This window comes from Nicotiana tomentosiformis, chromosome 2 (assembly GCF_000390325.3).
Source record: "Nicotiana tomentosiformis chromosome 2, ASM39032v3, whole genome shotgun sequence".
NCBI classification, from domain to species: domain Eukaryota; kingdom Viridiplantae; phylum Streptophyta; class Magnoliopsida; order Solanales; family Solanaceae; genus Nicotiana; species Nicotiana tomentosiformis.
The window spans coordinates 137,663,767-137,676,223 of NC_090813.1; the positions used below are offsets into that span (position 1 = coordinate 137,663,767).

Sequence of the window (12,457 nt, forward strand, 5' to 3'; positions counted from 1 at the left end):
ACAAATAATCTAACAATAATACCGACCGAAATCTAACAAATAATCTAACAATATATATATATATATATATATATATATATATATATATATATATATATATATATATATATATATATATATATATATAATTTTTGTAATATTAAAAAATCAAGCGGGAAAAAATAAAATTTCGGTTGGTATAATTAAAAATTTTAATTTAAACTTATTTTAGTAGATAATAGGCAAGTATGACCAGGTCTTCTTGGTCAAAGATTGATCAATTTCCGTACAACATCGGTCGGATTTTTTGTTTTTTTGTTGCTGTGGGACCACTATTTCCGACCTACGGTGGTCGGTATCTTTGTGAGAAATATTTTCGTTGACATCAATTTACCTCCTTTCCGGTCGGTATGTAGTGGATTTTTTTTGACAGTTTTCTAGTAGTGGATGTTGATCATGAGATATAATGTTTTCCACTGACAATCAAATTACAAGTGTACCACTAGCTAATTCTTGACAAAGACATCCAAGTAGAGTTCTACTACAAGTCAAAAAATAGAAAGAAAATGTGAAGAAGCAAGTTGAAGAGCAAACATGCAGGCACCAGTTGCGTTCTCTCCCCTTAGCCCCCCTCCACGAATAGACAAATTAAATGAAGTAAATTGATTGTTTAACAGAATGAAAATAACGGATTGTATACATTATTGAGACAGAAATCTCTCCCTCTATTCAAGATAATTACTACTATAATTAAGGTATTGGATTTCATGGAAAATTTAACAAATTAAGTATCACTATTGGTACACCGCTAAGGGTCGGTTATCAACTACTCCTCCTGTCCTCCAGGCATAAAAGGCAATTTATTTGAAAAAAGCAAAAGATTTCACAAAGAAATAACAGACTTATAACAATCTACTCCGAATATCCTTCACAAGCTCACAAATGGAATTGTAAGATGAACCTCCAACACTTAGTGCATTTTCCGCACTCATCTTTAATTTCTGAGCCTTTTCCCTTATAGTCTTTCCTTCTTTTGTGTACATCAACATTCTCACCATTCCCTTTATCTCCTCTCTCTTCACCAATTTCTTCGTCGGCAAAACTGCCGGCCGAATCGCCACCCCTAGCTCCTCCGTCAACAGGGCAGCGTTCATTTTTTGTTCAGCATATAATGGCCATGCAATCATAGGAACACCATTTGTTAAGCTCTCCACCGTTGAATTCCATCCACAATGTGTCAAAAATCCACCCACTGACGAGTGCCCCAAAATTTCGACTTGTTTGGCCCACATAGGCACTACTAAGCCTATATCTTTGGTCCTAGTTAGAAACCCCTCCGGCAAGTATTTCGGCATGCCACGTGTCTCTTTTCCGGCAGAGTTTAGATATGCACTATCTGCATCACCGTCAGATGGGGGACGTACAGTCCAAACAAATTTCTGTTGGCTTAATTCTAAACCCCATGCAAGCTCGGTCATTTGCTGAGTTGAAAGTGTTCCACCACTTCCAAATGACACAAATAGAACTGACTCATTATTTTGCTTGTCTAACCATTCAATAACCTATTGGTAAATATATGAACAAAAAACACAAATAGTTTAGACATGGAACACATTAAATAACACTAATATATTGTATGAACTGACTCCAGAGTTTGCTTGTCTAATTACTGAATCACTTGTTGAAAAATATGAATGAATTAAAGAATTAGGGTTTGAAATACGTAAATATAACACTATACATATGGAATTGACTCATGATTTTGATTTTCTAGCGATTGAATCACTTGTTGGAAAATACGAGTGAAGAAAAAATAAATAATTTAAGTGTGAAACATGTTAAATTAGAAATATTTTCCTTAAATTTGACTTCCTCTTCTTTTCCAGATTTCTACGAGATCAAATGAAAATAGTTTAACACTCTGTTTGGATCATTGTTATCCATCGTTTCATAATGTATTGTATTGTATCGTATCATTTTATGAATGCAACATTTGGATAGATTGTATTGTTTGCTATTGTTAAATAATATTTTGCTGTTTGGTTTGACTGTATCGCATTGTACTGTAACTGATAAGTTTACTAAAATACCCTTAATTGTTTTAAATATTAAATTTATCAAGAATAACGCATAAAAATAATTTTAAAAAATCCCTTTCTACTAAAATCAAAGATTAACTATCATTAAAAAATAATAATAAAGAACGATGTTAGAGAAACGAACGAAGACCGCGCAGTTGGCAGAACAAAGGAAGGAAGATAAATAAGTAATTAAAGTTATTAGAATTGGAGTTAAAATCAAAGTAGGAGAAAAAGAAACAAAAAGAAGACAAAACCTATACTTACTACCTTTGACGTTGGAGTTGGGAATAGTAAGCTGCAGAAGGAAAAAGAAAAGGGACGAAGAAAAGTAGGTTAAAGGCGGGAGATTTGAAGTTTTAATAAAAAGGTAAAGAGTAAAATATAATTCTAAAATAATAAGTTAGGGCATAATTGAAAAGAAAAATAGGAAATAATCCCACCACATCAAATCGGTTGTTTCAAAAAATAATTATTTTTCATTGCCCCGGAACAATTGATTTAACAATACAATACAACCAATTTTAACTAAACAATTAAAACAAATATTGTTTTGGGATAACAATACAATACGATACAATGGGTAACAACCATCCAAACAAGCCGTAAGTGGACATATATGAAGAGCCATTTAAATATATATCTACACTAAACAAATACTAGTAAAGAAATTCTAATTAGGAAACAAGAATATTTATGGTATTAAAACAGAAATTTGGAGAAGAAAGAGAGTGTTTTTGGAGGAGAAGAGAGAAAAAGTTTGATAGTAGATGTAAGATTGATCTGCGGAGTAAACAACAATATATTTATAGGGAAGAAAAAACCACTTTAATCTTTAGACACGATTTTTAATTAAAAAATATTTAATTTGCTATTTATGTTTAAACAAATTCTAACATTACGTACCTCGTCAGGTTCATTTGTTTCAACTGTTCTCCTCAAGGGACCAACTGGGTAGATTGGAAAAACCGGCACTTTTAGAATTGATCTCAACTTCTCATTATTTCGAAGTGCTTTAATAGTCTCAGGTTCTAAATCTTCCCAAGTATTAATCAAGATTCCATCAAAAGCTGCATATTCCATTCCTAGCTTCAAATACTCTTCATACTGCTGATCACTCCGATCCAGCAATGGATCCACTACGTCATCAGGTCGTAGTTCTTTGCTACCTGGAATTTTCAAAGGCTCTTTAAGATCAACATATTCACCCTCAATTTCTTTGTCAAAAATTTGACAGTATATAGCTAACGTTAATGTCCACGCAGTAGTAGGATGATACGCGTACTTAGGAATGTTAAATTCTTCAGCAATTGGCAATATTTGTGTGCAAAAAATGTCGACAATTAAAGCATCTGGACGATGAGTCATGGAAGCTATAGTGGAATGAATTTTGGGCAAGGCTTCGCGGACCAATAGTCGCAATTGAGTGAAAACTTTAGTGCTGGAATTTATTAGGTGGGAAATATCGACCGAAGGAATTGGAATTATTTCTATAGTTTTTTTCTCATCGGTGAGAGTGGATTTCTTGAGAAATTCGGTTTCTGATGAAGAAGAGCTGGTTGTGATAGCAAGAATTGTAATTTTGATGTTATGATATGTGGCTAATCGGTTGCCTAACACTAGAACTGGGATTAAATGACCCATTCCAGGGCTTGAAAGTATACCAATATGAAGCTGTGATCTATCCATTAGAGATATTATTTCAGAAAAGAGAGAAAAAGAATTTTTAAAATACTGACTAGGACAAGTATTGGAGAGGAAAATTTGTTGAATTGTACAGAGTAAAAACCATTTATTTGTGGGCTTTATAGGAACAGAAAGTTTGGAAAAACAATAAATAATTTGTTGAATCAAACGGAACAGAAGTCGACGAATGCAAGCGGTTTCAAAGGGACATGACATGAGAGTCTTTTTTTATTTTAAGGAAAAAAACAAGAAACAAACGAACATGATTGTCAATTCTTTAGCCAAGTGGGGTCAGCAGATTTAAGAACCACTAACACTGAGGGATGAAACCTATCTGTGAACATTTGCGCGATCATATTATTCACTACATGTTTTTTAGGACCAAAGATCCAAGTACGGGCGCAATTTAATTTATGGATTCCGTCGAAGCCAATAAGTTTGGTTCAAGCTTTATATTATTTGTTTATTTAAAAATTATAATATATATAAATTACTAATTTTAGAATCCAATAATTTAAATTTCGTATCACACCTCATAGGGATCCCTATCAAATCCAATCAACATAAACTGTAGAGGATATACCATAAATAATGTTGTAGTAGTAGTTGTTAGTCCCGCCAATATTGTTATATTTGTAAATAATAATTCTGGGAAATATAAGTTATCGTAATGAAACAGTAATTAATTCGAGCCCACTGAATTCACAGTGTTTCCTTAAAGAATTTAATCCCCTCCTAGTACCCAAGGTTATTGATTATTTCCTCCCAGGATAGAACGAATCACACACTGGTGTAGCGGTACTTCAAACCCCAGTGTTTCAGCGAACACAAAGTTCGGTAGCAAATCACACTTACAGTTGCTTTGTTTGAAGTTAAAACAATGCAGAACAAAGGAGTAGAAACTCAGAAAATCGTATGGAAATGCTGAGAGGAAGGAGTGCAATGTATAGCCAATGTTGAGCGTTTACAGTTTTTGGTGTGTTCTTTTCTTCAACAGCTGCTGCACATATTTATAACAGTCAGCTTTGAAGATGAACGACCCTCCACCCTCCATGGTGGAGTATGCACTAGCTTGTTTGTGGAGCAAGCACTTGGCCATGGTGGGAAGAGCATTAGGCGGCTGCTATAATCTTACATTAATATTTACTGTTAACAATTAATCAATCGATCATTTGACCAAATAAATTTGGTCTAAAAAATTAATCAATTAATCAATCAATCGATCATTTGACCAAATAAATTTGGTCCAAAAAATTAATCAATTAATCAATCAATCGATCATTTGACCAAATCCGAAGCCGAAGCCGAAGCCGAGCGAGCGACGACGACGACGGCGCGAGGCTTGCTTTCTTCTTAACTCTTTAAGAGGTACAAGAAGAGCAATTATATATATACCCACCAAAAATCTTTTCTTCTTCCAATATGGGACAATGTCTCATTGTCAAGAAGGGGAAACTTAAAATTTTACTCAAAAATTTCATTTTCCCTCCATTTCCCATTCACCCTCATTTTAAGACTATTTCATCTTAAATAACAAAAACCTCAACAATCCCCCACATGAATGGGGAATGGCTATATCACGGAAGTATGTATGGAAAAACTGTGTGATTTGCAAGCAAGGATTAATCGCATCTGGATAAGTAGGTTTCCCTTTGAACTTTCCGTAGTGAACTTATGTCGGATATACTTGGTCAATCAGTAGATTTGATATCTTTGAACCGTCGATCTTTGGTGTATACCTAGACAACCATAAGTCACACAATCAACCCTTAACCGTCTTTGGTTCTCATTGTTGTGTTCGTTTCAGCCATGAACACCGCATGGTTTCATAAGTGCGTAGAGAACTGGCCTTACAAAGTTCTCCTTGAAGCGGCTAACACTTCACACTTACATAGGTGATTCCTAAACGTGTCATCCTGTAGATACACTATTTGATATATCCCGTATCAAATTTAGAAATCATTAAAAAGCCTTAGTGCTTTATCCTTGGTACTGAACATTGTCTCATCACGAGAACGGACTAAAATTTTATTTGACAATGTTGAACCGTCATTAATGACTTTGTTTGATCTCCTTGAACCTAGATCTTGGGATCTCCAGTCTTCTAGGTAGAGTTACCGCCATAATGACTTGTTCTCAGCCATAGCCCCATTCCCCTTGATGATTTCTCAACTACCTCTCTAGTTAGGCCTTTTGTAAGTGGATCCGACACATTATCACTTGACTTTACATAGTCAATCGTGATAATTCCTCTAGAGAGTAATTGCCTAACGGTTTTATGTCTTCGTCGTATATGACGAGATTTACCGTTATACATAACGCTCCCAGCCCTTCCAATTGCCGCTTGACTATCACAATGTATGCATATTGGTGCCAACGGTTTGGGCCAAAATGGAATGTCTTCCAAGAAATTCCGGAGCCATTCAGCTTCTTCACCGGCTTTATCTAAGGCTATGAATTCAGCCTCCATTGTAGAGCGGGCAATACATGTTTGTTTGGACGACTTCCAAGATACCGCTCCTCCACCAATAGTGAATACATATCCACTCGTGGACTTAGAATCAGTTGAACCGGTGATCCAATTTGCATCACAGTATCCCTCAATCACCGCAGGGAAATTACTGTAGTGCAATTCAAAGTTCTGGGTATGTTCTAAATATCCCAAAACTCGTTTCATTGCCATCCAATGAGATTGGCCTGGATTGCTCGTATATCGACTCAGTTTACTTATAGCACAAGCTATATCTGGTCGTGTATAATTTATGATATACATTAAGCATCCCAACAAACGAGCATAATCCAATTGTGATATGCTTTGGCCTTTATTCTTTGCTAATGCAAGATTCACGTCAATTGGAGTCTTTGCAACTTTAAAGCCCAAGTGCTTGAATTTTTCAAGTACTGTCTTAATATAATGAGATTGTGACAATACCAGACCTTGAGGAGTCTTATGGATCTTAATTTCCAGAATTAAATCAGCAACTCCCAAGTTTTTCATATCAAATTTGCTATTGAGCATACACTTAGTAGCATTTATGTTGGCAATGTCATTACTCATTATCAGCATATCATCCACATATAGGCAAACAATGACTATGTGATTTGGAACATTTTTAATGTACACACATTTATCACATTCATTTATCTTAAAACCATTTGACAATATTGTTTGGTCAAATTTCGCATGCCATTGTTTGGGTGCTTGTTTTAGTCCGTAAAGAGACTTAACAAGTCTACATACTTTCTTTTCTTTACCTGAAACCACAAACCCTTCAGGTTGTTTCATGTAAATTTCTTCCTCCAACTCTCCATTTAAGAAGGCCGTCTTAACATCCATTTGATGAATTTCAAGACCATACACTACAGCTAATGCTACTAACATCCGTATAGACGTAATTCTTGTAACTGGAGAGTATCTATCAAAGTAGTCTAGACCTTCTCGTTATCTATACCCTTTGACTACGAGTCTTGCCTTGAATTTATCAATAGTGCCATCATCTTTGATTTTTATCTTAAAAATCCATTTAGAACCCAAAGGTTTATTTCCAGGAGGAAGATCAACCAATTCCCATGTATGGTTGTTCAATGTGGATTCTATTTCACTATTGACTGCCTCTTTCCAAAACAATGATTCCGAAGAAGTCATAGCTTCTTTAAATGTTTGAGGCTCATTCTCCAATAAGAAAGTCATAAAATCTGGTCCAAATGAAGTAGACATTCTTTGACGTTTACTACGTCTTGGATCCTCCTGATTACATATACTTTCTTTTGTTTCTTCCCGAGGTCATTTAGATACTTCACCAAACGACTCACATTCCTTTTTATACGGATATATATTTTCAAAGAACTCAGCATTATCTGATTCTATAACCGTATTATTATGAATGTCGGGATTTTCTGATTTATGAACCAGAAATCGATATGCTTTACTATTTGTCGCATATCCTATGAAAACACAATCAACGGTTTTCGGTCCTATCTTTACCCTTTTGGGTTTAGGAACTTGCACTTTTGCCAAACACCCCCACACTTTAAAATAATTCAAGTTGGGCTTCCTTCCTTTCCATTTTTCATATGGAATGGATTGTGTTTTGCTATGGGGCACTCGATTTAATATTCGATTAGCCGTAAGAATGGCTTCCCCCACAAGTTCTGTGGCAAACCAGAACTTATCAACAACGCGTTCATCATCTCCTTTAATGTGCGATTCTTTCTTTCCGCAATCCCATTAGATTGGGGCGTGTAAGGGGCTGTTGTTTGATGAATAATTCCATATTCTAAACATATTTCTTCAAAAGGAGATTCATATTCACCACACCTATCACTTCTTATCATTTTTACTTTCTTGTTAAGTTGCGTTTCAACTTCATTTTTGTATTGCCTGAATGCGTCTATTGCTTCATCTTTACTATTCAGTAAGTAAACATAGCAATATCGAGTACCATCGTCAATAAAAGTTATGAAATACTTCTTTCCACCGCGAGATGATATTGACTTCATGTCACAAATATCTGTGTGAATTAAGTCTAAAGGATTTGAATTCCTTTCAACTGACTTATAAGGATGTTTAACATACTTAGATTCCACACATGTTTGACATTTTGATTTTTCGCATTCAAACTTAGGCAGTACTTCCAAGTTAATCATTTTCCGCAAGGTTTTATAATTGACATGACCCAAACGTACATGCCATAAATCATTTGACTCAAGTAAGTAAGAAGAAGCTGAAATATTATTATTGTTTTCCACAACCATTATATTTAGATTGAAAAGGCCCTCGGTGAGGTAACCTTTTCCTACAAATATTTCATTCTTACTTATGACAATCTTGTTGGACACAAAAACGCACTTAAAATCGTGCTTAACAAGAAGTCCAGTAGAGACTAAATTCTTTCTCATTTCGGGAACATGAAGGACATTGTTCAAAGTCATGACCTTGCCAGAAGTCATTTTCAGAAATATCTTCCCATATCCTTCAACTTTTGCTGTTGAAGCATTTCCCATATAAACTGTCTCTCCGGGTTCAGCAGGAGCATAAGTAGCAAAAGCTTCTCTAACTGTACAAACATGGCGAGTGGCTCTTGAATCAAACCACCACAGTTTAGGATTTTCCACCAAATTACATTCAGAAAGTATGGCACACAAGTTATCAACATCATCATGCTTTACTACCATGTTTGTTTGACCCCTTTTCTTGTCTTTCTTCGGAGCACGATACTCCGTAAATTTGTATCCGATTTTTTCACAGTTGTAGCAGTTTCCACTGAACCGCTTCTTGCTTGGGTTGTATTTCGGACCAGAAGCCTTCTTCCTCTTTTTGTTATCTTCAACAATATTTGCTCCCATTATTGTTGAATTTCCACGGCCTCTCCTTTCAGCAACTTTATTGTCCTCTTCGATTCTCAACCGAACAATGAGATCTTCAAGGGACATTTTCTTTCGTTTGTGTTTCAAATAATTTTTGAAGTCCTTCCACAACGGAGGCAACTTCTCAATCATTGCTACTACTTGGAATGCTTCATTGATGACAAGACTTTCAGCAAGTAGATCATGAATAATCACTTGCAATTCCTGAACTTGGGTAATAACAGACTTGCTATCTACCATTTTATTGTCCAAAAATTTTGCGGCAACGAATTTCTTCATCCCGACATCTTCAGTTTTATATTTCTTTTCAAGCGCATTCTACAATTCTTTTGACGTCTCCACTCCACTGTATACATTATACAGATTATCATCCAGTCCGCTAAGAATATAATTCTTGCATAAAAAATCAGAATGCTTCCACGCTTCAATCACGATAAAGCGTTCATTCTCTAGAGTTTTATCTGGCAGATCAGGAACATCTTCCTTGATGAACTTCTGTAGACATAACGTAGTTAAGTAGAAGAACACCTTCTGCTGCCAGCGCTTGAAATCAATTCCGGAAATTTTTTTTGGTTTTTCTGCCGGTGCCAATGCCGGTGTTCGGCTTGTCGATGCGTTGGCAGTCACCGTCGGAACAGCTTGGTTTTCGCTTTCAGTCGTCATTTTTTTTCCTGTAAAAGAATGACACAAACAAACGTTTAATAAACGTATTCAAACTGGAGTAAAAATCACGTAGATTTTAATCTCTAACAAAACGTCATGAAGGCTTTACTCTCCAAAACGGGAGTACACAAAACCATAAAGGTTTTAGTTTGCAGAATAATAAGAATAATACAAATACAGAAATAAATATTAAATTTCTTAAGATTGTTAGTCCCGCCAATATTGCTGTATTTGTAAATAATAATTCTGGGAAATATAAGTTATCGTAATGAAACAGTAATTAATTCGAGCCCACTGAATTCACAGTGTTTCCTTAAGGAATTTAATCCCCTCCTAGTACCCAAGGTTATAAATTATTTCCTCCCAGAATAGAACGAATCACACACTGGTGTAGCGGTACTTCAAACCCCAGTGTCAATCGATCATTTGACCAAATCCGAAGCCGAAGCCGAAGCCGACCGAGTGACGACGACGACGGCGCGAGACTTGCTTTCTTCTTAACTCTTTAAGAGATACAAGAAGAGCAATTATATATATACCCACCAAAAATCTTTTCCTCTTCCAATATGGGACAATGTCTCATTGTCAAGAGGGGGAAACTTAAAATTTTACTCAAAATTTTTATTTTCCCCCCATTTCTCATTCACCCTCATTTTAAGACTATTTCATCTTAAATAACAAAAACCTCAACAGTAGTAGAGGAAACAACTTTCCAGTAAAGACATGGCGGCTATTAGATGGAGGATCATAATTCATAAAGGTTCAAAATCATGACATTACAGGAGGATCCTACTCTTCTAGTTAAATAACTCAATATTCAACCAAGTATATAATTTAGTCTCTTTGGACATGGATGAAAGCAAATAATATTAGATCAATTTTTAAAAATATCTACATAAATACCTAATTTGGTAAAAAGACCATGGGTTCACGTGTCATATATATCCGACCAAAAGTACATTTAGAACTTTTGATTTTAAATATAACATGATATTTTTATGGCTATAAAAGTATCTCATAAAGATAAAATGTGAATTTTATAGTTAAAAAGTTTCTAAAAATAAAATATATCATACATTCTTAAATAAGCTAAAAAAAAGTCATATAAAGCAAAACAGAAAGTAAATTACATAATCTATTCACAATTGATCGACATCTTGAAGAGACAATATAATCTTCCAAAGGAAAGATATATATATTCAAGGAAAATAATTACCAAACCCATACTCTCAGTAGGCTAGCGACATGAACTTTGACAAATTTGTTAGGATTAAAATAATCAGGTGTCATGCGGGAGCTACTAAAATAACACATGAACGACGATAAATTAGACAATAGAAGAGAAATGTACCAAAAGAGACACAAACATATAATATGGTTCAGTCAATTGACCTACATCCACGATCGGAGATGTGCAATCCACTATATAAAAGAGAATATAAAATATCGAGAGAACAACCTCACGAAGAGGCAAACACAAGTGGCACACTAACATTTACCCCCAAAAGTTCTCCCCCTAAACAAGACTCTCAAACCGCATATGACTACATTGTGGATGCTATCGAATGAGAATGAAGGATCCTCAATTTATAGAAGTCCAAATCTTTTCGTACAAGAAAAAAGACTAGCCTAATATGAGAGATTTATAATTTCTTTCTACAAGAAAGAAAACCCAATATAGTAAATATGTTGCCTTTTTTTTCAAATGATAGAAAAATCAAACATGGTAAAAAAAAAAAAATTTAAACGTCCAATCATATAGTTGAGTTAAGGAAAGAGTTAGAAAGTCATGCATAGGCAGATTATTTACAATCACACAACAAAAACTCAATTATTCAAATCCCAGAAGTTTTTAAAGACTAGCGCAACATGAAAAATCAGTTTACACTATCAATTTATTAATTTTTGCAGGGTACCTGTTCGTGCATGCCATGAAATATTTATCTGTAATTAATTTAAATGATTTACTATATAAAATTTCTTTATAAGTCGATACATATTAGTTGGACTCTACGAATTTACATGCCCAAGTACCCTAAGGCAGTACATTGTTATCATCATGACAAACAAGAAAATAAAACAAATTGACTGTAGGGCCTTTGGTTTTTGGCCCACGTCCAATTACGAACGGAGTCAGTAAAATTTTAAATAATTTAATAATTTTTTTGTCGATAAGTGATACAAACTATTTGAAAAAGAGTCAAATGGAATCTCCATTTAGTTATGACAAATAAAAGGGTAGATAATTTTAACAATATATTAATGATTTTCAAAATATAATATATATAATAATATTTGATTTATACACATAGTATAATTTTTGAGTGAAGAGTGCTTACTTGACCACTCCTAGCATACCACGCCACTGGACGGAGTTAAAAAGTAAGTTATGAGTTCAACCGAATTTAATAATTTTAATTCATACTTTATATTTGTATTAATAAATTTATTAAATATGTGTAAAAATTAATTCAAGATCCAATCACTTAATACTTGATACCACTATCCTAAAGTTTAAAAATCATATAATTCAAATTCTACCTTCGACTCCGGAGCCAAAATGAGACCACGTTGGATCCTGCGTACTACTTGTGCTTGCATTATTACATGCTCCTGCAGCAGCCGCTAAGAAACAAGGATGACAATCTTGACTGTTGTTATTAGTTGAAAAATTTGTTGAAACT

At 34.6% G+C, this 12,457-nt stretch overlaps 1 protein-coding gene across 1 annotated transcript; it reads right to left on the reverse strand.

Annotated features, from left to right (window-relative positions):
* Positions 1-632: 632 nt before the first annotated feature.
* LOC104114189 (anthocyanidin 3-O-glucosyltransferase 5-like) lies at positions 633-3,896 on the reverse strand. The gene is made up of 2 exons (XM_009624568.4): positions 2,964-3,896; positions 633-1,541 (listed from the first exon to the last, which is right to left on the reverse strand). The coding sequence occupies exons 1-2, from the start codon at positions 3,744-3,746 to the stop codon at positions 882-884; spliced, it is 1,443 nt and encodes a 480-aa protein (XP_009622863.1). The 5' UTR covers positions 3,747-3,896; the 3' UTR covers positions 633-881.
* Between the last annotated feature and the right edge of the window lie 8,561 nt (positions 3,897-12,457).